The sequence below is a fragment of the Schistocerca piceifrons genome, chromosome X (assembly GCF_021461385.2).
Source record: "Schistocerca piceifrons isolate TAMUIC-IGC-003096 chromosome X, iqSchPice1.1, whole genome shotgun sequence".
NCBI lineage: Eukaryota > Metazoa > Arthropoda > Insecta > Orthoptera > Acrididae > Schistocerca > Schistocerca piceifrons.
Window position 1 is genome coordinate 199,050,318 of NC_060149.1, and position 27,121 is coordinate 199,077,438.

At 45.8% G+C, this 27,121-nt stretch overlaps 1 protein-coding gene across 1 annotated transcript in view; it reads left to right on the forward strand.

The window, feature by feature from the left end:
• LOC124721598 (O-glucosyltransferase rumi homolog) overlaps positions 1-27,121 on the forward strand; it is a 147,287-nt gene that overhangs the window by 19,413 nt on the left and 100,753 nt on the right. The window contains exons 2-3 of the mRNA XM_047246650.1: positions 9,140-9,308; positions 23,285-23,486. Coding sequence (XP_047102606.1) covers positions 9,140-9,308; positions 23,285-23,486 — 371 coding nt within the window. The remainder of the gene's footprint in view (positions 1-9,139; positions 9,309-23,284; positions 23,487-27,121) is intronic.

Genomic DNA, 27,121 nt, shown 5'->3' on the forward strand with positions numbered 1-27,121 from the left:
GCGCCAACTGTAATTCCACGTTCGAGCTCACGTAAATCTTCATAACTTGCCATTGTAGCAGCAGTAACCGATCTAACAACTTCACCAGTCGCTTGTTGTCTGATATAGGTATTGCCGACCACAACACCGTATTCTGCCTGTTTACATATCTCTGAATTTGAATACACATGCCTATACCAGTTTCTTTTATAGTTCAGTGTATATTATTATTATTCATGTTCAAGCCAAGTTATATGGGCATTTTTGTAAAAGTCGCCACTTGAGTCGTTTTTTAAATAGCCCCTGTTAACATCTTGCCTTCATCAGATAACAAATTATAAGAAACAGCTTCTTTGATGTACGGGCTTTTTGCTGTTAAAATTAATTTTCTGTTAACCATGTGAAAGTCTTTTTTATGCTTTGTATCATGGTTGTGAATTTCCACGTTCCTGTTTATAACCTTAGTATCTTCTTTCATGAACATAATGATTTCCGTCATATACAGGGCATAAACTGTGAGAATATCAAATCTAGTGAATAGGCTTTTGCAAGATGTACCTTGGTTTTACCTTGGCTGTGGTCAAGGCCCTCTTTTGCTTTATAAAAACCCTTTCCACATTAGTGTGGCACATCCTACCCCACAGTACTTCATAACCCCCCTGCGGGTCCGGGGTAAGAATAGGCCCGAGGTATTCCTGCCTGTCGTACGAGGCGACTAAAAGGAGTTTCAACCGTTTTGGCCTTCCATGTGATGGTCCCCCTTGGGGTTTGACCTCCATTTTTCTAAATTTCTACAGAAGTACGAGCCTTTTGGGGAAGGACACCTTACGTGGTGTACCACTGGTCCTAAGTGCACTCAGACCTTGGCACTCAGCATTGCACCGGCGTTGTAACCATACCCACTATTACTCAAATTGGGCCTAAACGCCTTTTGGGTTGTCCAAGTTACGCCCATAGTGCGTCTCCATCTGCACCAGCGATCATGATGGACTTTCCATGGCACCAGAAATCCAGCACGGTAGCCAGCCCGTTGTGGTGGGGTCGTCATGTACCCTCTAGGTTGTAGCCCCCTGACAACACAGGGATCGTACTGCCGATACCTGAGCTGCACCCTCCCCACGTCGGCCAAGGAGTAGATGCCCGTCTCCTTGGGGCATCAGGACTCCCGGCAATGGTCATCCTGCCAGGCGGCCCTTGCTGCGGCTGGGTGGCGCCCGTGGGGAGAGCCCCTGGTCGGAGTGGGTGGTATCGGGGCGGACGTTTCGCAGATGAAACGTCACCACGTATCGGGTCGCTCTGCGGCCGAGTCTTTCAAAAGAAAAGGTACCGTTTCTAGTTCTGGTTCTCCTGCCCCTTCCCCCTTGGCCACTCCATGGGAGGAGGGACAGGCCCGCCGGCTTGGAGCGAAGTACTTCCCCCGCTATTTGGTCTGTTCTCGGACCGATGGGGGGACATTCGCCACCTCCAAGCCCATGTTCTTTGTTCAGCACATTGAGGACATCTTCGGGGAAATCGAGGCTCTCAGCAAGATGCGTTCAGGGTCCGTTCTTATCAAGACCACCTCCGCCACACAGTCGGCGGCGCTCCAGGCGTGCGACCGCCTAGGGGACATCCCAGTCTCCATAGTCCCACATCTGGCACTCAATAGGACGCAGGGGGTTATTTTTCATCGTGACCTCCTGCTACAATCTGATGAGGAGCTCAGGGCCAACCTGGAGCGCCGAGGCGTGCATTTCGTCCGGCGAGTCCAGCGCGGCCCCAAAGACCGTCGCATCGACACCGGGGCCTTTATCCTTGCCTTCGAGGGGGACGTTCTCCCGGAGAAGGTAAAGGTAATGTGCTACCGGTGTGACGTGCAACCCTACGTTCCGCCTCCTATGCGCTGTTTTAGGTGTTTGCGCTTTGGGCACATGTCGTCACGGTGTGGGGCTGAGCCCCTCTGTGGCGATTGTGGACGTCCTCTTCGTGAGGAACATACATGCACCCCACCACCTCGGTGCGTTAATTGTCCTGGCGTCCACTCGCCTAAATCCTCAGACTGCCCCGCATATCAGAAGGAGAAGAAGATACAAGAAATCAAAACTTTGGATCGGCTGTCTTATTCTGAGGCCAGGAAGAAGTACGACCGCCTCTATCCCGTGCCATTGACCACTTCGTTTGCCTCAGTTGTGTCCACTCCTTCTGCGGTATCCTCACCCCTCTCCTGTCCCCCCTCCGCCTCCTCCGCCCATCAGGGGGCTCTGCCTCCGCCTCCCAAATCCCTCCCTTCCAAATCCTCCTCCCCCGTGGCCCCCACCCCCTCTGCCCCAGGGGCCACCCTTCCTCCTCCTTCTCCCCACACGCCACCTGAGAAGCGATCCTCTTCTCAGGCGTCCATCGGGGAAACGTTCCGGACCCCGGCTTCCGAGGTCCGGCGTTCCAAAACGGACCCCGCGCGTGAGGACCTTCTTCGGGTCCAGCCCACCATCCCTGTGCCTCCTCGGCCTTCCAAGAAGGCCTCCAAGAAGAAGTCTCTATCCCCCTCTCCACCCCGGCGCGTTTCGACTGACGCGCCATCCGTGAGTCGCTGCTCCCGGCCGTCCTCAGTTTCGCCGGGACGCTCTGCTGCCAGGCGCTCAGCTGGCCTTTCGTCGGCAAATGATGCTGCCCCTCCTACACAACCAGGGACAGCGGCCGCAGCTGGCGACCAGTCGATGGAACCGGAACCGCCTCCCGTCGGTTGTAGCGTTGTTCCCTCGCAACCTGGCCCTCCGCGGCCATCGTGGTGACCAGCTCTTCCCCCGTCTCGTTCCCCCAACTTTTTGACTAGCGATGGCGTTGTTTCATTGGAACATAAGAGGTATTCGATCTCATCGGGAGGAATTACAACTGCTCCTCCGCCTGCACTGTCCGCTCGTCCTTGGACTCCAGGAAACCAAGTTGCGCCCGACTGACCGTATTGCCTTTACCCACTATACCTCGGAGCGGTATGACCTCACCCCTGTGCACGGTGTCCCAGCTCATGGTGGGGTCATGTTGCTCATTCGGGACGACGTCTATTACCATCCCATCCCATTGACCACCCCACTCCAAGCAATAGCTGTCCGCATTACTCTTTCTGCTTTTACTTTTTCAGTTTGTACCATCTACACTCCACCGTCGTCTGCTGTTAGTCGGGCTGACATGATGCACCTGATCGTTCAGCTTCCCCCGCCGTTTTTATTGTTTGGCGACTTCAATGCCCATCATCCCCTTTGGGGCTCTCCTGCATCCTGTCCAAGAGGCTCACTCTTGGCAGATGTCTTCAACCATCTCAATCTTGTCTGCCTCAATACCGGCGCCCCGACTTTCCTCTCGGACTCCACTCATACCTACTCCCACTTGGACCTCTCGATATGTTCTACCACTCTTGCCCGTCGGTTCGAGTGGTATGTCCTTTCTGACACCTATTCGAGCGACCACTTCTCCTGTGTCGTTCGTCTCCTGCACCACACCCCATCCCCACGTCCTTCGAGCTGGAACATACTGAAAGCTGACTGGGGACTTTACTCATCCCTGGCGACCTTTCCGGACCACGATTTTCCCAGTTGTGACAGTCAGGTCGAATACCTCACGGCTGTTATCATCCATGCTGCCGAACGTTCCATTCCTCGTACTACTTCTTCACGTCGTGTTTCCGTCCCCTGGTGGAATGAGGCTTGTAGGGACGCTATCCGTGCTCGGCGACGTGCTTTACGCACCTTTCGCCGCCATCCTACGTTGGCGAATTGTATTGAATACAAACGACTCCGAGCGCAATGCCGTAGAGTCATCAAAGACAGCAAAAAAGCTTGTTGGGCCTCTTTCACCGGCTCCTTTAACAGTTTTACTCCCTCTTCCGTCGTTTGGGGTAGCCTGCGCCGGCTGTCGGGCATTAAGGCCCACTCCTCGGTCCCTGGCCTGACCTCAGGTAATGCGGTCCTTGTTGATCCGGTGGCTGTCTCCAACGCCTTTGGCCGCTTTTTCGAGGAGGTTTCAAGCTCCGCCCATTACCATCCTGCCTTCCTTCCCAGGAAAGAGGCAGAAGAGGCTCGGCGACCTTCCTTCCACTCGCTGAATCTGGAAACCTATAATGCCCCCTTTACTATGCGGGAACTCGAACGTGCGCTTGCACTGTCCTGGTCTTCTGCTCCGGGGCCGGATGCCATTCACGTTCAGATGCTGGCACACCTTTCTCCGGCGGGCAAAAGCTTCCTTCTCCGTACCTACAATCGCGTCTGGACCGAAGGTCAAGTCCCCATGCGTTGGCGTGACGCCGTTGTTGTTCCTATCCCCAAACCCGGGAAGGATAGACACCTTCCTTCTAGTTACCGTCCCATTTCTCTTACAAGCTGTGTCTGTAAGGTGATGGAGCGCATGGTTAATGCTCGGTTAGTCTGGATTCTTGAATCTCGACGGCTACTTACTAATGTCCAATGCGGCTTTCGTCACCGCCGCTCCGCTGTTGACCACCTCGTGACCTTGTCGACATTCATCATGAACAACTTTTTGCGAAGGCGCCAAACGGTAGCCGTGTTCTTCGACTTGGAGAAGGCTTATGACACCTGTTGGAGAGGAGGTATCCTCCGCACTATGCACAGGTGGGGCCTACGCGGTCGCCTGCCCCTTTTTATTGATTCCTTTTTAACGGATCGAAAGTTTAGGGTACGTGTGGGCTCCGTATTGTCTGACGTCTTCCTCCAGGAGAACGGAGTGCCTCAGGGCTCCGTCTTGAGTGTAGCCCTTTTTGCCATCGCGATCAATCCAATTATGGATTGCATTCCACCTAATGTCTCAGGCTCTCTCTTTGTCGATGACTTCGCGATCTACTGCAGTGCCCAGAGAACATGCCTCCTGGAGCGCTGCCTTCAGCGTTGTCTAGACAGCCTCTACTCATGGAGCGTGGCAAATGGCTTCCGGTTCTCTGAAGAAAAGACGGTTTGTATCAACTTTTGGCGATATAAAGCGTTCCTTCCGCCATCCTTACATCTCGGTCCCGTTGTTCTCCCATTCGTGGACACAACTAAGTTTCTAGGGCTCACGTTGGACAGGAAACTGTGTTGGTCTCCACATGTCTCTTATTTGGCGGCCCGTTGTACACGTTCCCTTAATGTCCTCAGAGTTCTTAGCGGTTCATCTTGGGGAGCGGATCGCACTGTCCTGCTTCGCTTGTATCGGTCCATAGTCCGATCGAAGCTGGATTATGGGAGCTTTGTCTACTCGTCCGCTCGGCCGTCCCTCTTACGCCGGCTCAACTCCATCCACCATCGGGGGATACGTCTTGCGACCGGAGCCTTCTACACTAGTCCTGTCGAGAGTCTTTATGCTGAAGCTGCCGAGTTACCGTTGACCTACTGGCGCGACGTACTGCTGTGTCGGTATGCCTGCCGGCTGTCATCTATGCCCGACCACCCCTCTTACAAGTCCTTCTTCGCCGATTCTCTCGACCGTCAGTACGGGTTGTATGTGTCTGCCCTGCTGCCCCCCGGAGTCCGCTTCCGTCGCCTGCTTCGACAATTGGATTTTGCCCTCCCTACCACCTTCAGAGAGGGTGAGAGCCCGACACCACCTTGGCTCCAGGCTCCGGTTCATATTTATCTCGACCTCAGCTCACTCCCGAAGGATGGTACTCCGGCTGCAATGTATTGCTCACGGTTTGCCGAACTTCGTGCTCGACTTGCCGGTCACACCTTTATTTACACCGATGGCTCCAAAACTGACGATGGTGTCGGCTGTGCCTTTGTCGTCGGGGCCGCCACATTTAAATACCGGCTCCTCGACCAATGTTCCAGCTTTACGGCCGAGCTTTTTGCTCTCCATCAGGCCGTTCAGTATGCCCGCCGCCACCACCATTCATCATATGTACTCTGCTCTGATTCACTCAGTGCTCTTCAGAGCCTTGGAGCTCCCTATCTGGTCCATCCCTTGATTCAACGGATACAGCAGTCCCTCCATTCTTTCGCTGATAACGGTGGTTCTGTCAGCTTTCTGTGGGTTCCCGGACATGTGGGAGTGCCTGGGAATGAGGCTGCGGATGCTGCAGCCAAGGCTGCAGTCCTCCTGCCTCGGCCAGCCTCCCATTGTGTCCCGTCATCCGACGTTCGTGGGGATGTATGTAAGAGGCTTGTGTCGTTGTGGTGGGATGCTTGGTCATCCCTCCAAGGAAACAAGCTCCGGGCAGTAAAACCGCTACCAACTGCTTGGACAACATCCTCCCGACAATCTCGGCGCGAGGAGGTCCTTCTGACCGGGTTGCGGATTGGGCATTGCCGGTTTAGCCACCGCTACCTGCTCTCCGGTGACCCAGCCCCGCAGTGCCCTTGTGGTCAGGCATTAACAGTGCGCCATGTTTTATTGTCGTGTCCCCGTTTAAGTCAATTTCGTGTTGTCCTGTCCCTGCCATCTACTTTACCGGATGTTTTAGCTGATGACGCTCGAGCAGCTGCTCGTATTCTGCGTTTTATAACTTTAACTGGCTTGTCCAAAGACATTTAATCTTTTTACTTATTTTGTCTGCATCTTTGTCGGGTCCTTCTGGTGTCCCCTCCATCCCCTTGAGTTCTACCAGATTCCATGTGCTCTAACAACAGTGACTGGGCGCTAATGACCTCAGCAGTTGAGCGCCCTTAAACCCAACCAAAAAAAAAAAGAAAAAAAAAAGTACTTCATAAGACAAGGAAGGACATATTAATCCAAAATATAGAACCATTATGGCTTCAGAATTAAGGTATAGTGGTAATCTCCTTAATACATATAGACTGGATGCTATTTTTTTACAGACACGGTCAATTTGCTGCACCCATGAAAGTCATTTGTCTATGTAGAAACCCAAAAATTTACATTCCAAACGGGATTTTGACACAATTTCATCCTTCAAAATGTTGTGCCTATTTGGATGACTTGGCTTAAAGTGAATAATATTTGTTTTTCAATGTTTACTTTTAAGTTATCTTTTTCAAAGTGAGTTCTAGCCTTTTCAAAAAAGTGTTGAATTTCTTCGATTAGGCTGAGCTCACTGTCTGCACAACAGGCACCAGATGTGTCAGCGGCACACACAGTGGTGATATGCTTATTTTCAAAAGAACTTGGGTTATTATTTACATAACACATGAATAGCAGTGGACCTAAATTGGAGCCCTGAGGAACAGCAAAACATATATTTCTGATTCTTGACCGTTTCCAGTATTTTTCTGTTATCATGTATATTTCCTGTCCACTGTCATCAGTATATCATATATAATTTCTGTAGAGTGTCATCAGTAAAGCTTGGGAGTTTTTATTTCTTCTTTGTAAAGTTTTTATTCCTTTTTTCCAAATTTCTCTTTTATTTCCTCCACTGTTTGCTTTATGTATAGATTGAATGGATTATTAGGTGGGCTGTAATCCTGTTTCACTCTAACTACTACCTTCCTTTCATGTACTGACACCCTTAGAACTGCAGTCTGGCTTCTATGACTGTGCAAGTCACCATTGGCGTGTGGCAAAACTCTTCTTGGAGTCCGACGGTATTTCGCCCATCTTATGTGTTTTGGTTACCTCACTGATCAGCTGGTTGTCTAAGAGTTCTTAATGATTCCAAGTGAATGTCATCCACTCCAAGTGCCTCATTCTGACTTAGGTCTTTCAGTGCTCTGTCAGTTCTTGTCACAACAGTATCACCCCCCCCCCCCCCATCTCATTTTCATCTACAACACTTCCCTTTACATAATATTGTTTTAAAGTTTCTTCCTTTTATGTATTTCTTCTATATATTCCTTTTGGCATTCCATTGATTGCTTAGTACGGACTTACTATCTGAGCTCTTGATATTCATACAGCTGTTTCTTTTTTCACGAAAGGTTTCTGTGATCTCTCCATATGCAGCACCTATCTTTGTCATGGTTGTACATGCTCTACAGCTTTACATTTCTTATCTAGCAATTGTTTTGTCATTTTGCACTTTTTATCACCCTCAGTTTTTAGATTTCTGTATTCATTTTCCATGATTCATCTGTTGCATTTTTGTATTTCCTCCTTTCTTCTATTAAATTCAGTATCTTGTATACTATGCAAGGGTATCTACTGTACCTTGTCTTTTTGCCAATGTAATCCTCTGGTGCTTTCATTGTTTCATCTATAAAAATTGCCCATTTGTCTTCTATTGTCTTCTGTTCCAGTGTTTTAGTCAATAGCTGCCTAGTGCTCCCTTTGAAACTCACAACAATCTCCATCTCTTTCGACTTAACTAGGTCCCATCTCCTTAATTACCCACTTTTCTGCAGTCCTGTTTTAATCTGCATTTAATAAATGATAAATTATGGCCAGAGTCCACCTCTACTCCTGGAAATGTTTTGCATTTTAAAAATCTGGTTTCTAAATATTATCTGTATTACCATTATGTAAATCTGAAACCATATGATGTGTCCAGGTCTCTTCCATGTTTAGTCTTCTTTGGTGATTCCTAAACAAAAATCTTGCAGTGATAAATTGTGCTCTGTGCTAAATTATACTGGGTGGCTTCCCTTCTCATTACTTTCCCCCAGTCCCAGATCTCTTCATCATTTCCAGAATTAGTGTATGTGTATACTTGCACTACTATGGTGGACATTGGCTTTGTATTTTACCCAAGAGGAAGGTATCATCTTTAAACCATACAGTAGAGCTGCATATTTCAGGAAGTCGGTATCTGTAGTTTCCTCTTGCTTTCGACTGTTTTGCAGTACTGGTAGAATAAAACCATGTTGTATAATATTATGGTGTGAAATCAGTCAACCATCTAGATTGTTGCTCTTAGTGTGAGTATATATAACCTACACAATATTTCTGGGCTGTGACAAAAAGTCGAGAAAGAAAATTCTCTTTTTGCTATCCATATTTCAGAGCTATTATGCTAGTTCCACACACTTTTCTGTTTTGAGGATGGGAACCAGGTGATAAGAATTTATTGTTTCAGAAATCATATAATGTTGGGCACACTATCCAGTTTGATTATTTGTAATGGCTGTGACTCTATCCTATTGATATTATTGTAGAGGAAATTTCACACTAGAAACAACACATAATTATGTTAATGTTCTCAATCCTGCTCTTTAGACATAGCATCTACCTTGTAAAAGTCAAAATATGAGATGTGCTATAATGAAGCATTCCATCAAAACTAAAGAAATGTCTTCTTTGCTTTCAGATAACAGTGAGAGTTTCAGTCACTATAAGACACTGATAAGTGATGCAATAAAGAACTATGTTCCTTGTAAACAGGAAAACTGCAGTTGCTACTTAACAGTCATTGATGGTGATTTGAAGAGTTTTGCTGGAGGTATTTCAAAGCAGATGATCGATTCTATTGCAGATCGGTGAGTATTATTAACCCCTTTCTGTTCTTTATGTGCAGGATTTTGCGTGTTACAGGTTTTTATGTTTGACAGCCGCACTACCATTTTTCCATCAGACTTTGTCTCATATTTGGTGTATTAATTGTGTTATCACATTGTCTATCATTCTTGCACTGTGATGTGTCCAGTTACTTATAAGCTGCTGAGATAAGTTTGGTACCACTTGCATGTGTACAAACATGTCTGAATTTAGGTTTGTGGAGAGCAACTAATGAAAGAATAAGCCCCATAAAACTAAAAAATAACTTTACTGTGAAATAAAAAGAAAACAGCAACTAAAATGAAGGCTATCTGTTTGAAGGAACACGTGTGAAATCAAAGCCTGTTGCTTGGTAATAGCCCATTCTCTGTTTTTCTGCTACACAGATTCTAACGTGCTTTTAATTCTCCTCATGTGCTGTCCAGAAGACACTGTTGCTCCAGCTCGACTTGCTATTTGATGGTAGCACTTTTGAGGTCATCCACTGTGTGGCGACTCTTGAATTCTGCAGGCACTGTTCGTAGAATGTGTGTGGTGTGCACTCGAACAAGTGTCTCAAAATACAAACAAATTAACTGAAATGTTGACTGTAAGGGTGAACAATAATTTGGAGGATCCTGTATTTATGTTCAACAGCCCTCAGTGTACCCTCAAGAGCGATGAGAAGCATTCAACATCTATGCATATTACCGATCCAAAATGTGACTGACACACCTCTCTGCTGAACCAGTTAGACTGCATGCCTGAGATATGCATTAGTACTTTGCTGACTCTTCTCCCTTCAGTGGTGATCATGAAGTATCAGACAAGTCTTGCATTTGTCAGTGAAGAGAACCAAATGCTGATGAACCAGGTTATGTTACAGATACATCCTTGCCCAAAGTTTTCCTACACTACAGTCCTTAGGGGGAGGAGGGGTGGCTTGTAATGGACATCTAAAGACCAAACTGATCATGTGGAAATGGCTGCATATTGTCTGGGCTGTTATAGCCCTCTCAGTTGCCTCCATACTAGTAGTGCACAATTGTGTTGCATGCTGTATGCCCCATTCACAGTTAGTCTCAGCACAGTCTGCTGAACTACTCTTAGAATAGGTACGTAGTGATTTCCTGTGGCCAGAAGACTACTGAAAAAGAGATTTCTGAGGCTGGGTTACTTTGTTTACTTCTGTGCCTTATGATCTCTAGCTAGTCACCCTCATTATAAACTTCATAGTGGTAGTTCTAATAACATGTTCATTTCCTAATGTTGCTGCCCCAGTCTAGTTGCCATGTATCAGTTTTATTATTATTATTGACATCAGTTGCTGTTCAGAGTTATATATATGACCCACTGATGTAACTGAATCATTGTGAATTCTTTAAATTTATTCTTTTCTTTGTAATTATGAGAAGCACTCATTAAGTAATTTGACAATTTTTTTCTGAAAGCGGGTTGGTTTTTTTTAGGATACCAATATACCATATTATTCCCCCATCTTTTGGCTACAAAATCATATTTTTTCAGTGAAATCTCCATTCGATGCAATGGCCTTACACCACCTTACTAAGATGGCCTGTATGCCCACACAGTACCCTGTACACCCACATAGTAGTCTGTATGCACGCACAGTACCTTGTATGCCTGCATAGTACCAGTTTACTGGTCAACATTGGAGCTGACGTCTTGGTGCGTAAGTAACCTCCCCATCATCCACGTACTGCTCCCCATGGAGTGCATCCTTTATTAGGCCAAACAGATGGCAGTTGGGAGGTGCACTTTTGTGGTGATGAACATGTTGAAGTTGTTCTGAGATTGCAGGAGTCACAGCTGTGTGCGGCTGGTCGGCATGCAGGAGGTTTGACAGGTTTGCACGATCTAGTTGTGATGATGACAGATACCTTGACCAGTGATTCACCGTGTTTTCGTTCACTGCCAGGTCTCCGTAAACATTCTGCGAGCACCTACGAATATCTGTGATGCTGTAGTTTTCTGCCAAAAGAAACTCGATGACAGCACTCTGCTTGGAATGCACCTCCATTACAGATGCCATTTTGAAAGCTGTGTATAGTGCTGCCACCTATCGAAACTTTTGTGAAACTGTATGGGTGAAGCAGGAGTATTCCACAATGTTCCACAGCATATTATGCGTTTTTTCAACCAAAATTGGCTGAGAAAAAAATTTATTACATTACTTATTGAACACCCTTTGTATAATGTGACATAAATATTAGTACAAAACAGGAAACAGTTTAGAGTTTCTATTGTATTATGTGTGCCAGTGTTCTTCATGCAGTTGAAATATTAAGATAATAGTGTATGCAACACCTATAGGCTACATGTAGAGTGTTTTAAAAACTTACTAGCTATAAATAATTCTGTATACTTGAGGCACTGAGGCCATGCATGAAGTGTGACACATTATTTGTTTAAGTACAGAATTAGTGTGTTTCAAGGGCGACTTTTAAAATTTGGAGAATTATTGGGTTCTGATCCATTGTTACACTGAAAGGAGTAGTGTTTTCTGTAGTAAATTGGATTCTTTTTGGAATTGCATGCAATATTAAAATGGAGGGAGGGCCTCCATAGTCCAGCTTTGCAAGGTATTCATTTACTATCAGCTGAAGAGTTGAAAAGAGCATTTCTGCTGTGTGGCTTTTAAAGATTTCAGTGAGGAATTATTTGAGTGTGTGTTTTGGGCAGTTGCATTATCACCCCAAAACCTTGTGCACAATTTATTTGAAGAAACACATAGGTTTATCTGAGTGCCCAGTGACAGATGAAGTAAACCTGTCCTGTGCTTGGAGTCTGATTGCGTAGTAGCACCATTGTCATATACCAGTGCACTCCTGGGATTCTATTGGAAGTGTCTAAGATCTTAAACAAGTTTTTGAGTCACTAGGGTCTTTTAACAGATGACTGCTATACAATCTAATTAATAGAAGACTTTCGGTTCAAGTTTTTGACAATAACTCCTTGATACGTTTAATATGGTGTCGTCAGAATTAATATTGAACGTGGTTACACGTGGCTATACAATTTGTCTCTTATGTGAAGTGGCCTGGAATTTTTTTCCCCTGATGATGCTCATCCAATAAAACTGGTGAGCATTGAGGGGGGGGGGGGGGGGGGGGGGGACTTGGGTGTGTCTCCCTATGTGGTTTGGAAGAGTAGGGAAGTGGCCAAAGGCTGAGCTCCATAGAATCTTGTTGTACCATGACCTGTGTTAGCACAAAACAACCTAGTCACTAGCATTTCAGCAACCACCTCGCAATCCATCTGGTTTTCCTCTCTCCCCCTGCGGGTTTGGGGGCTAGAATAGGCCCGAGGCATTCTTGCCTGTCGTAAGAGGCGACTAAAAGGAGTCTCACACTTTTCAGCCTTTGTGTGATGGTCCCTTGTAGGGTTTGACCTCCATTTTTCAAAATTTTCCTGAAGAGCGAGCCAATTGGGGAAGGACGCCTTGCATGGTGCATAGTCTCCGTCGTGCGCTGAGACAGCTCGCACCCTTCCTTGACGTGGATCTGCAGTTCCGCTCATTCTCCAGCTGTTGGGTGAGGTCACCCTCCTGGGTGTGTTTTGTTCATGTACCCTGTCGGTTGTAGCCCCCTGACCACACAGCGATCGCTCTGTTGATGCCTGCGCAGATAACTCCCCGTGTATGCCGAGGAGTAGACGCCCATCACCCTGGGGCATCAGGACTCCCAGCAATGGCCTTCCTGCTAGGTGGCCTTTACTGCGGCAGGTTGGCGCCTGTGGGGATGGCCCCTAGTCAGAGTGGGCGGAATTAGGATGGATGACACCCCATGAAGCGTAGTACGTCATCTCCTGCTGGTGGTCAAACACCAGCAGTCTCTAAGCAGTCAAGGCCTAACTTCAGTGCTCAGAAATACGACGCCAGCCAAATCGTCATCCCCCTCCCCCCACACCTCAGCCAAACCGTGGGAGGAACACCAGGCTAAGGATGGCAGCAAAGCTTATTCACCCCGGTACCTCGTATGTACGAGAGTTGATGGGGAATCTTTCCTGTCAATGAAACCTCAGTTTTTTGTGGAACATTTAGAGGTCAAGTTTGGGGAGGTGGAGGACTTGTCCAAAATGCGGTCCGGGTTGGTCTCGATCAAAACAGCATCCTCTGCCCAGTCACGGGCACAACTTGCCTGTGGCAAGTTGGGGGATGTTTCTGTTTCCACCATGCCCCATAAGAGCTTAAATATGGTCCAGGGTATCATATTTTACAGGGACCTTCTTTTGCAGTCTGCCGATGAGCTGCACTCCAATTTAGAACAGTGAGGTGTCCATTTTGTCCAGCGCGTACACCGGGGTCCGAGGGATAATCAGGTTGCCACTGGTGCTTTCATCATGGCCTTCGAGGGTGACACATTACCCGAGAAGGTCAAGGTGATGGTCTACCGCTGTGACGTAAAGCCATATATCCCTCCCCCGATGTGGTGCTTTAAATGCTGGAAGTTCGACCGTATGTCTTCCCGCTAAACTTCCAGCGTCACCTGTCAGGATTGTAGATGTCCTTCACATCCCAATACACCGTGTGCCCCACCTCCCATCTGTGTCAACTGTGGGGAGCACCATTCGCCTTGCTCGCCAGACTGCACGATTCTCCAGAAAGAAAGAAAAATAATGGAATACAAGACCCTGGACTGACTGACCTACACAGAGGCTAAGAGAAAATATGAGAGGCTTCATCCTGTGCATATGACGTCAACCTACACCACCATTACGACAACGGTTCTACCACCTTCCGTTTCCCCGCTTACAGACTCCACCTGCCCCCTTGATGATGGGAGGGGGGGGGGCACTTCCCTCCTTGTTGCTCCTGCACAACCTACTTCAGGAGCAACACCCCCCCCCCCCACTCCTTCCCCCCCACCCCCCCTCCCACCCACCCCCACCCCACCCCCCAACCATCTCAGCAAAGTCTTCTTTGACTCCTCTCACCAGGAAGGGATCCCGTGGGTCACTCCCTTCCCAGGTTCCTACCAGTGGCAAAGCTGACACCCGCCAGTGGCCGAAGCAACCACAGGTAGCTGGTTGTAGGGCTTCACGGTCTTCCTCAGTCCCTGAGACTGAATCAGTGAAGCCCTCCTAGCCCGACAAACCTAAGGAGCAGCAAGAGAAACCTAAAAAGAAAGACCCCCAAGAACAAAAGCATTGCGGTGACACCCAAACCACCCTTACAAGCTCTGTATCTGAGGATGAGGTGGAGATTCTGGCATCCAATGAAAATCTAGATCTTGCTGGGCCCTCAGAGATAATGGCTGTCAATCGCACAGGTACTCATCCGGTGGCAGCAAGTGACCCCGAGATGTAAACTGCCTCATTGAGTGTTTCATGCCTTCCCAGTCTCATGATCATGTAATCCTCCAGGTGAATTGCCACAGTTTTTTCCACCACCTGGCTGAGCTACGGCAACTGTTAAGCTTTACACCTGCTTTCTGCATTACCGTCTAGGAAACCTGGTTCCCGGCAATGCAGACCCCTGCCCTCTGTGGCTATAAGAGATATTACAGGAACCGTAGCGACTATAATAAAGTGTCAGGTGGAGTTTGCGTCTATGTTCTGAACTCTGTATGTAGTGAACCTGTGCCCCTTCTCTCGTGAAGCTGTGGCTGTCAGCATAAGGACGACACAGGAAATCACTGTCTGCAATGTATATATTCCTCCAGATGGTGCAGTACCCCTGAACATATTAGCTGCACTGATTGATCAAGTCCCTAAACTTTTCCTACTTTTGGGAGATTTTAACGCGCATAACCCCTTGTGGGGTGGCGCCATGCTTACTGGCTGAGGTAGGGAGGTCGAAAATTTACTGTCACAACTCGACGTCTGCCTCTTAAATACAGGTGCCCCCACACATTTCAGTGTGGCACACGGTACATATTCAGCCATAGATCTCTTGGTTTGCAGTCCTGGTCTTCTCCCATCTATGCACTGGAGAGTGCATGATGACCTGTGTGGTAGTGACTGCTTCCCCATCTTCCTGTCACTCCCCCGACTTCATGCCTACGGACGCCTACCCAGATGGGCTTTAAACAAGGCAGACTGGGTAGCTTTCACCTCTGCTGTCACCACTGAATCTCCCCCACATGATGCAGGTCACTACAATTATCGTTTCTGCAGCGGAAAACACGATCCCAAAAGATAGTCCCTTGGTGGTCGCCAGAAGTTGCTGAGGCAATTAAAGAGCGTTGGCGGGCTCTACAGTGACATAAGTGATACCCTTCCCTAGAGCACCTAATAGCCTTTATGCGGCTCTGTGCCCACTTTCGTCAGCTTATAAAACAACGGAAACAGGGGTGTCGGGAGAGGTACGTGTTGACCATTGGGTGCGATACGTCACCTTCCCATGTCTGGACGAAGATCAGACGTCTTTTTGGGTACAAGACCCCAACAGGTGTCCCTGGCATTAACATCAATGGCATGTTATCTACTGACACAATCGCAATTGCCGAGAACTTTGCTGAGCACTATGCTCGAGCCTCTGCATCGGAGAACTACTCCCCAGCCTTTCGCACCCTCAAAGGGTGGATGGAAAGGAAAGTCCTCTTGTTCACTACAGGCCACAGTGAACCCTATAACTCTCCATTTACAAAGTGGGAGCTCGTCCCGGTCAAAACCCACTTGACTCGGATAGCTATCGGCTCATCAGCCTCACCAACTTTCTTTGTAAGCTGCTGGGGTGTATGGTGTTGGCGGTTGGGTTGGGTCCTGGCGTCACGTGGCCTACTGGCTGTATGTCAGGGCAGCTTCCGCCAGGGTCGCTGTACCACCGATAATCTTGTGTCCCTCGAGTCTTCCATCTGAACAGCCCTTTCCAGATGCCAACATCTGGTTACATTCTTTTTTGACTTATATAAAGCATATTACACGATCTGGCAACATCATATCCTTGCCACATTGTATGAGTGGGGTCTCCAGGGCCTGCTTCCAATTTTTATCCGAAACTTCCTGTTGCTCTGTACTTTCTTTGTCCAAGTCGGTGCCTCCCATAGTTCCCCCCGTATTCAGGAGAATGGCATTCCGCAGGACTCCGTGCTGAGTGTCTCTCTATTTTTAGTGGCTATTAACTGTCTAGCAGCAGCTGTAGGGCTGCCAGTCTCACCTTCTCTGAATGCAGATGACTTCTGCATCTCATACTGCTCCTTCAGCACTGGTGTTGCTGAGTGGTGCCTACAGTGAGCCATTCACAAGGCACAATCATGGGTTCTCTCCCAAGGCTTCCAGTTTTCAGCCGCAAAGTTGTGTGTCATGCATTTTTGTCGGCGTGGCACCATTCATCCAGAACCAGAACTTTACCTGAATGACAATCCAGTCACTGCAGTGGAGACATATTGATTCTTAGGACTGGTATTCGACGCCCGATTGACTTGGCTACCTCGCCTTCGTCAGCTTAAGTGGAAGTGCTGGCAGCACCTCAATGCCCTCCACTGCCTGAGTAACACCAACTGGGGTGCAGATCACTCTACGCTGCTGCAGCTTTACGGAGCCCTTGTTCAGCCCACCTTGACTACGGAAGTCTGGTTTATGGTTCGGCGACGCCTTCAGCGTTGCATTTACTCAACCCAGTGTAGCACTGTGGCGTTCGCCTAGCGAGGGGAGCTTTTAGAACTAGTTCAGTGACCAGTTTGTTGGTGGAGGCCGGTGTCCCTCCATTGAACATTAGGCATGCACAACTGCTTGCCAGTTATATTGCATACATTCATTGTTCTCCTGCACATCCGAATTACTGTGTCCTTTTCCCAACCATGGCGGTTCATGTCCCGCATCGGCGTCCCAGGTCAGGGCTTATGACCAGTTCGAATCCGGTCCCTTCTGTCTGAACTGGAGTCCTTCCTGTTACCACCTCTCCTCGAGATCCATTCACATACACTTCCATGGTGTACACCTAGGCCGCAAATTCTTGTGGACCTTTTGCATGGCCCTATGGATGCCGTTAACCCTGCAGCTCTCCGCCACCACTTCCTCTCGATTCTCAACATGTACCGGGGCCATGAAGTGGTTTACACCAATGGCTTGATGGCTGACGGTCACGTAGGCTTTGCGTATGTTCTTGGAGGACGTATTGAACAGCACTCCTTGCCAGATGGCTGCAGTGTTTTGACTGCAGAGCTGGTGGCCATATCTCATGCTCTTGAGCACATCTGCTCATGCCCTGGGGAGTCATTTCTTCTGTGTACTGACACATTGAGCAGCCTACAAGCTGTTGACCAGTGCTACCCTCGTCATCCTTTGGTAGCAGCCATTCAGGATTCCATATATGCCCTGGAACGGTCCCATCGTTCAGTGGTGTTCGTGTGGACCCTAGGACATGTCGGAATCCCAGGCAATGAACTTGCTGACAGGCTGGCCAAATGGGCTACACAGAAACTGCTGTTGGAGATGGGCATCTTCGAAACTGACCTGTGTTCTGTCTTACTCCACAGGATTTTTCAACTTTGGGAGACGGAGTGGCTTAACAGTATGCGCAACAAACTGCATGTCATTAAGAAGATTACAAATGTGCGGAAGTCTCCCATGCGGTCCTCTCGCAGGGAATTAATTGTCTTCTGCCGGCTCTGCATTGGCCATACGTGGCTAATGCATGGTTACCTCCTCCATCATGAGGTCCCACCTCGGTGTCGCTGTGGTTCACAAATGACGGTCATCCACCTCTTACTGGTCTGCTCACTTTTAGCCGCTCTGTGGCAGTCTTTTAACTTTCCCAGCACCCTACCTTCAGTGTTGGGCGACAATGCCTCAACAGCAGCTTAAGTTTTATGTTGTATTTGTGAGGGTGGGTTTTATGATTTGATATAAGTTTTAACACTTGTCCTTTGTCCCTCTGTGTCCTCCACCCTAGTGCTTTTAGGGTGGACAATTTAATGTGTTGCAGAGTGGCTGGCTCCTCCTTTTTATTCTCATGGTCAGCCAGCCTTGCGTATCTCTGTGGTTTTCTTGTCCAATTTTGTCAATTTTAGTGTTTGTTGCCCTTCTGTCATTCTTGTGGTTTTCTCCTTTCTTCCAGCTGTGTTTTGTATGTCTCGATAATTTTACTCCCATTCTTGTGGAATTATTTTAATCGGAACGAGGGATCGATGACCTAGCAGTTTGGTCCCTTCCCCCCCTCTTTTAAACAAACAAACCAACCAACCATTTTCCTCTATTCCCAGAATCAAACAGTCTGAACTCTTGGAAGCAACCACAATTTCACACAAAGCATTTATTAATATACCTCCCTCGGAGGTGCATTGAGGGACTATTCACTTAGTGGTTTCAGAAAAGTAACATCTGCACACAACTTCAAGCAAACTGTATTCAAAAATATCAAGGCAAGCACTCTGAAAAGCATTAATTTAGTCAGCTTTCAGGATTGGCTGTTGTTGATAGTACCTAAGCATTCACTTAATATGTTGACTGATAATTTGGACTAGATTATCCCCAGAAAAATAAAGTAAGTTATGTACTGTAGCATAATGGCCAAATTTTGTAATTATAGTATACGTGATAATCACTTTGAATTTTGGAAGAGTTTCTGAGATTGCCCTTTAAACATTCACTCAACAAATTTTATGAGCATGAAACAGAAACATAGCACCAGTTGCTATTTTTTCCTAGCTATACTAGGCCTTTCACTACATTTTCCTATCAAAATTGAGGTCTATGAACCTAATGCTGTAGTTAATAAATGATCCATACCATACTAAATTAAAAGAAGGTGTAGGGCTCTCTCCCTGTCTGGTAGAAGTCATTAATGAACTCTACAAGGTTCAGTTCTTGTATATATATTAATGAGAATTTAAATAAAAAGAAAGCATTTTGTTAAACTACACAGTTCAGCACTTTCTGCCACTGGTGCCATTAAACGTCTCAGAGAAATAAATTGGTAAAATAAATTATTTGCATTCAGTAATTCCCACTGTAATTATATTCTAGTGAAAACTCATCTCAAAAACAGAACATATTCTTTGCACAGAACTATGCAGCAAGAATATTATTGAGTGTCATCTTGTAGACAGTTTTTAAGTAGACCCTTTTGCTAGTACTTCACATTTTTATACAGTAGAGAGAGAGAGAGAGAGAGTGAGAGGTGGGGGGAGGAGGGGGGAGAGAGAGAGAGAGAGAGAGAGAGAGAGAGAGAGAGAGAGAGAGAGAGAGAGGGGGGGGGGGGATCTGATGATTATAATGATAATGATGAAAACTACTGGATTTAAGTGTTCCATTGACCAACTACATAAATATGTTGTGAAGCAACTGTCTTTTCATACTGCGAACCATATGATCAAGTAAAAACTCAATGGAAACTTTTTTGTCTCTTGTACCGATGACTTCCAATGACAGCAAAGAAACAATGAGAGAGTGTTGGGGTTCCATGCTAACAGGCATTGTAATATGCAAGTTGCGGAGTGCAGGGCATAATTGCCAGTGTAGACCTTTGCAACAAAGCAAAACAGCACAGTCAAAACAGCCAATAGTTTATACAAGGGGCACTCAATAATTAATGCAACACTTTTTTTCCGTCAGTCAATTTCTATCGAAAAAATGCAGAATTTACTGTAGGACCTCGTGGAATATTCCCACTTCAGCCCCGATAATTTCATGAAGTTGTGGAAAGTGGTGGCATTATACACAGTCTTCAAAATGGCGTCTGTAATGGGGGTGTATTCCAGACAGAGAACTATAATTGAGTTTCTTTTGGCAGGAAACCAGAGCATTGCAGATATTCATAGGCACGTGCAGAACGTCTACAGAGACCTGGCAGTGAACAAAAGCACGGTGAGTCACTGGCCAAAGTGTCTGTCACTGTCACAACGAGGTCGTGCAAACTTGTCCGATCTCCCACGTGCCGGTCAGCTGCACACAGCTGTGACACCTGCAGTGTAGAAACCTGTGAACACTCTTATTAGAGGTGATCGACAGATCACAATCGAACAACTTGCTGCACAACTGGATGTCTCTGTCGGTATTGCCGACACGCTCGTCCACCAATTTGGGTAGTGAAAGGTGTGTGCCCACTAAGTTCCTCGCCATCTAACAGAAGACCATAAAGAGCAACAAAGGACCATTTGTGGGGAATTGCTTGCACGTTATGAGACCGGCCGTGACAAATTTTTCTGGAACATTGTTGCTAGTGATGAAACGGGTTCATCACTTTGAACTGGAAACAAAACGGCAATTAATCGAGTGGTGCCTCACTACCACTCCTCTGAAGAAAAAGTTCAAATCCACACCCTCAGCTGGTAAAATCGTGGTGACGGTCTTCTGGAACTTTGAAGGGGTTATTCTCTTTGATGTCTGGTGCAATGATCAACTCTGATGTGTGTTGTGCTACACTGAGGGAATTGAAGAAATGACTTCAGCACGTTCGTCACCACAGAAATGCAAATGAACATCTCCTCCACGACAACACGAGGCCTCACACCAGTCTGCACATCCGATGTACTAAGTCCGAGGCTGCCCTTCATTGAGTGTGTCTCCCAAATTTCGTTGAGCCATCGAAACACTAATATACTCCCACACCTAGTTGGAACACCGTCTGTTGTTCTGAATGTTTCACAATAAAATGAACCGAGGGTGATTGACTTGCCATCTTCTACATACTGGAAAGTTTAGTATTTATTTTTATATTGCCTAATCTTTAACCATTTACTCTTAATGCACATTTTATTCAATTTCAACTGAAGATGTTTCGTATCCTCGAATTACTTTGGAAGTTTGAGGGCATATATACCAGGTGTACTCGTATGAAATGAGCGTTAAGATAAAAATGTGTCGATAGGGAACATTTGTTTTGAACGAGCCTTAATTTTTTTTGTTTGGTCGGTATGACGTCTGTCAAAGATATTTAGTATACATCAAGTCACAGAACAAACAAAATCATATGTTTTCATCGTGTTAACGATGTCGAATTTTGTACCGGAAAGTGATGATTTGCGGAAAGCATCAATTTTTTGTTTCCGTTTGAAAAAAAGTGCTGCAGAGTCGCATCGAATGCTTGTCAAGGCATACGGTGATCATGCTCTATCAGAAGCAACGTGCAAAAGATGGTTTCAATGGTTCAGAAATAATGATTTTGATGTAAGAAATGAAGAACGTGGAAGACCACCAAAAAAGTTCAAAGATGCCGAATTGCACAACAAACAATTTCTGACCATTTGAAAGCTATTGGAAAGATCCAAAAGTGTGGAAAATGGGTGCCACATGAATTGAATGAAAGACAGATGGAAAACCGAAAAACCATTTGTCAAATTTTGCTTCAAAGACATGAAAGAAAATCAATTTTGCATCGAATTGTTACTGGCGATGAAAAATGGATTTATTTTAAGAATCCTAAATGGGAAAAATCATGGGTTAATCTGGGACAGCCATCAACATCGACTGCAAAACCAGATCGATTCAGCAAGAAGACAGTGCTCTGTGTTTGGTGGGATCAGAAAGGTGTGGTGTATCATGATCTTCTAAAACCAGGTGAAACTGTGAATGCTAATCGCCACAGACAACAAATGATCAATTTGAACTATGCATTGATCGAAAAAAGACCAGAATGGGCCAGAAGACATGGCAAAGTAATTTTTTTTACACGACAATGCACCTGCACACAAAGCAAAACTGGTTCAGGATACAATCAAAACACTTGGCTGGGAGCTGCTACCCCACCCGCCATATTCACCAGACTTGGCCCCTTCCGACTACCATTTGTTTTCATCAATGGGACACGCATTGGCTGAGGAACACTTTGATTCCTGTGAAGAAGTCGAAAATTGGGTGTCTGATTGGTTTGCTTCAAAAGACAAACATTTCTATTGGCGTGGTGTCCACAAATTGCCAGAAAGGTGGTCACAATGTGGTAAATGTAAACTCCAGAGTACGGTTATTGGTATTAATTTATGAGCAGCCGTGAAAATCCGTATAATTTCCAAACCCTTCAATATTAGCATTCGGCAGTTAGTGAACAGAGGATGGAAATGTTGCAAGTTAGAGAAATTTATTAAAAATAAATCTAATGGAATGAATGATACAGAGGGTAATTCAACCTGCTGTGCACTGCTGTGGCATGTTTTGGATGGACTGCTGCAAAGTTTTATTGCTCCATGTTAGTCTTCTCATTAACACCTAACTGTGTGGCTGAGTTCCTGTAGCAAATAGTGATCTTGTATCAGTTCATTTCTTTAGAATTCTTTGCAGTGAAGTGAAATGAAATATCTGGTCTAGATTTCATTTTCCGTTGTTTCCAAGCAACACTCACTATTAAACCACTTTAAAGAATTTAACATGTACTAATGAAGCACTCTTTCTCTTAAAGCTTTTGTTGTTTATGGATTTGTATTTCAAAAGTTTTCACGTCCTAAGCAGGCACACTGGAGTCCCATTTGAGAAGAGCAGGGTTTAAATCCATGCCCAGCCACACATATTTAGTTTTTTAGTAGTTTCATTAAATAGCATAAGGCAAATGCTGAGGATATAGTAAATTTTCCTCACTATCCTTTCATATACACATGTTTTTCATCTCTAATGATCTTACCACCAAAGGGATATTACAATCTGTTTGTCTTCTTTTTTTCCCCTAAGCAGGCATAAAATGTCATCAGATCATCTGCTAGTGATTTGTCTGTATACACACACATTTAAAATTTAAAATAAGAGTATGAGGTAGAGTATCATCTAGTTTTGTCAAATCTGAATGATTAACTGATATTGTGTTCTTATTTAGTTTTCTTAATTGTCTTAGGATTAGCATAGTTTTCTTAATTGTATTAGGATTAGCAGCCCACTAGGAATGGGGATTCCTTATCTTGCGGGTACTTCTGAAGAATGTTGGCTCTATAACAATTACAAAAGTCCCATTGTCCTACTGATTCTCTCCCGCCCCTAATTCGTCAAATTTTTATTGCATCCATACTTCAATGCTCTGTAATCTATGCCATGAATTTAGCAAATAAATGAGTTATAATTTCCTCTTAATTTTTATAATTTTGCTTTTCAGGGGCACAAGGTACCAAGTGATAAACCATCATTTGTATCGTGAGGAAACGTGCATGTTTCCAGCTCGCTGTGCAGGTGTGGAACATTTTCTTCTGGAGCTACTTCCAAAAATCCCAGATGTTGAATTTGTTCTGAACACCCGAGATTGGCCACAAATAAGCAAGAATTTTGGTGTGCCGAAGCCAGTGTTTTCTTTTAGCAAGGTTTATTTATATTTAAAATTATAGTGGTTGATAGGAGTAAATGTGAAAAAGTTTATATTGGGTGTACTAACTGTAAGTAGAGTGCTCATAGCTGTGCTCTTGACCCATCATACTGAAATTTATTTATGAGTTTTCACAAAAAAATTACCTCTATTTTTACAACACTTTTGTTATGGTACGCAATTTTGTTACTTTTTAATTTGGATATGTCATAGTTCCTGAATATGAGCGAGTGAGTGTTTGTTGCAGAACTAGGAACAGTCATCACGGAGACTTCTTTTTCTCTCAGCTTTTTGTGTGGAGTTCTTCAGAATTCTGCATCTATGTGACTACTCCGCAGTTCACATTTAAGTGCCTGGCAGAGGGTTCATTCAGCCATTTTCACACTACTGCTCTACTGTTCCACTCTTGAACAGCACACAGAAAAAAATGACACTTAAATCTTTCTGTCCAAGCTCTGATTTTCAGCAAAATGTTTTCACATTCAGAGGAGAAAGTTGTAGATTCAAATTTTATGAATAGATCTTGCTGCAACAAAAAACACCTTTGTTTTAATGATTGCTACCCCAATTCACATATTGTACCCATGACACACACTCCCCTATTTCGTGATAATGCAAAACTAGCTGCCCTCCTTTGAAAATTTTGATGTCCTCCATCAATCCTATCTGGTAAGGATCCCATACCACACAGCAGTACTCTATCAGAAGTCTACTTAGTGGATTTGTTACAGCTTCTAACTGTTCTGCCAATGAAACAAAGTCTTTAGTTCGCCTCCTCACAACATTATCTATGTGATCATTCCAGTTTTAGTTGTTCATAATCGTTATCCTTGGGTATTTAGTTGAATTAACAGCCTTTACATTTATGTGATTTATCATGTAACTGAAATTTAATGGATTCCTTCTAGTACTCACACATTTCAGTATTTAGGGTCAATTGACGCTTTTTGCACCATACATATATTTTGTGTAAATCGTTTTGCAATTAGCTTTGCTCTTCTGATGACTTTACTCAATGGTAATTGACAGCATCATCGCAAACACTCTAATAACGTGGCTACTCAATTTGTCTCCTAAATCACTTATATAGCTTAGGAATAGCAGAGGACATAGAACACTTGGGGAACACCAGATATCATTTATGTTTTAATCGATGACTTTACGTCAGTTACTATGAACTGTGACCTATTTGACAGGAAATCACGAATCCAGTCACACAATTAAGTTGATACTCCTTAGGCACACAATTTGATTGGAAGCTGCTTGTGAGGAACAGTATCAAAAGCGTTCTGAAAATATAGAAATATCGAATTAATTGGAGATCCCCTCTCAATAGCACTCATTTCATGAGAATAAAGAACTAGCTGTGTTGCACAAAAACAAAATTTTCTGAATCTGTGCTGACTATTTATCAATAGATAGTTTTCTTTGAGATATTTTTTTGTGGCTCTGAACACAATAAGAGAGACAGTATTAAGAAATCCACTGTTTATTCAGTCATCGTGTGAAAGTGTAAACATAAGTAGACAATACAGATACTGGACACACATCAACACACATCATTGCCAGTGCACAACAATATAAAGAGCATTTGCCCACCAGGGACCACTAGCTATCAGCTGCAGGCAGTTGAAGTGCCAGACTGCATCAGCGGCCTGTGGTGGGGCTCTGGAGTAGCCAAACCCCGCAGTGCGCAAACTGTCTGGTGTGCACTGTGGTAGTGGCACTGAGGGTGTAGTAATGTGCAGGTTACTACACCCCCTCCTTCCCTGGGGGTTCGGGAGGAGGGAAGAGCGACTAGATGCCTGTGCCTCCACAATGTGCTGATAGTTGAGACATCCATAATGTCTGAAGCAGTTTTCCTGGGCTTGCACAGTTCTGGGACTGTGTTAACCAGCGAGCAATGACAGAAGTGGAGGTAGCATGAACCTGCACCTTCTTCCCCCTCCAGAAAAGCAGGCACACTACCCCAACACCCTGTAGGCAGAGGCAGAACAGTGGCATACTCATCTCCAGGTGCTGTGTGCTGGGGAGTCACAGTGTCTGGAGGAAGGACAGGCGGTGCCAGCAGGAAGGTGGCAAGTACCAGCATCAGTGTGGATGGTGGCTGCATCAGTGTGGCAGCATTTGTGTTGATTCAGAAGATGCCTGTCAGTGTGGGAGGTGCTGCATTAGTGCAGGAGGTGCCTGGAGGTCCCCGCATCAGTGCAGGAGGTGCCTGGAGGTCCCCGCATCAGTGCAGGAGGTGCCTGAATTGGGATGGGAGGTGCCTGTGTCAGTACAGGAGGCTCCTAGGTCTGGGTAGGAAGTGCATGCATTGTTGCAGGAGCTACCTACATCGGTGCAGGAGGTGCCTACATCTGTATAAGAGGTGCTTGTGTAGGTGCAGGAGGCACCTGGAGGCGCACAGTGCAGGTGGTGTGTGTGTGTGTGTGTGTGTGTGTGTGTGTGTGTGTGTGTGTGTGTGTGTGTGTGTGTGTGGGGGGGGGGGGTAGGAGGTGCCTGTATCTTTGCAGGAGGCTGTGGATTCAGGTAGGAGGCACCCGCATTGGTACAAGAGGTGCCTGCATAGGTGCAGGAGTTACCCACTTTCATGCAGGCAGCACCTGCGGGCACGCCAAAGAAGTCTCCTTGCTCCCTCCCTTCAAAAGAAGGAATGGGGTTTATTGAGAGACCGAACTGTGCCATCGCCATCTGCCTGGGGGGTGGTCCTCTGGCTGGAGGGTGGACTGGCACGGCGTGGTCAGCATACTGCCCACAACGAACTGTGATGCCAGTGGATGCAATTACTGGAGGAATGATCTTGAAAGGAATGAGCCAAAAATTGAGCTCCAGTGTCCAAAATCACTGTACAAGCTAGGCCTGTGACAAAAAATGTTTGACAGTGCCGTGACAATCGCTTCTGCTACTGTAGATCAGCAACAAACAACATAGAAAACTTGAAAACAGTGTCAACAACCAAAAAATGCCTAAGGAAGGTCCAGCAAAGTCAATATGGATTCTGTTGCACAGTAGTATGGATGTCAGCCAAGGGGAAAAAACAGTGTGCATAACCACTTGTTGATTTGAACACTTGCAGAAGGCTGCAACATGGCATTCCACGTCGCAATCAGGTGTTTAAGTGCTGAGTCTGCAGCTACTGGAAATGCAGTCCTAGAGCTGGTGAACATCAGTATTCTGTTTTTCTTTTGTGTCAAGGTGAAAACACAGTATCTTATGATGAGCAAACCACAGATCGGACAGCCTGGGTAGCCAAGACAATACGTTCGTATTAGTGTGCCACAGTGTAGGGCAGAGAGACAAAGAATATGTTGCAATAACAGAAAATCTGAAAGTAACGAAAGTGTTAACCAAAACAAATTCTCACTATGAGGATCATTAACAACCAAACAGGTGCTAGGACAGATAGGATAGGCTACAGTGTTGGAAGCCGTGGTGGCTCTAAAATTACCAAGAGTAAGAATATGTTGTTTAGTGTAGCTTGTCAGGCAGTGTTGACAGGAGCCGACATTTGGGAGCACAGCCATGCATACAACTGAGAGTAGAAGGGCGGAATAGCTGCTGCAGTATACACAAGGAGCCCTCTCGTGTCGCACAAAGCCAGTGGGGCATGACAGAAGTGCCGCACAGTGC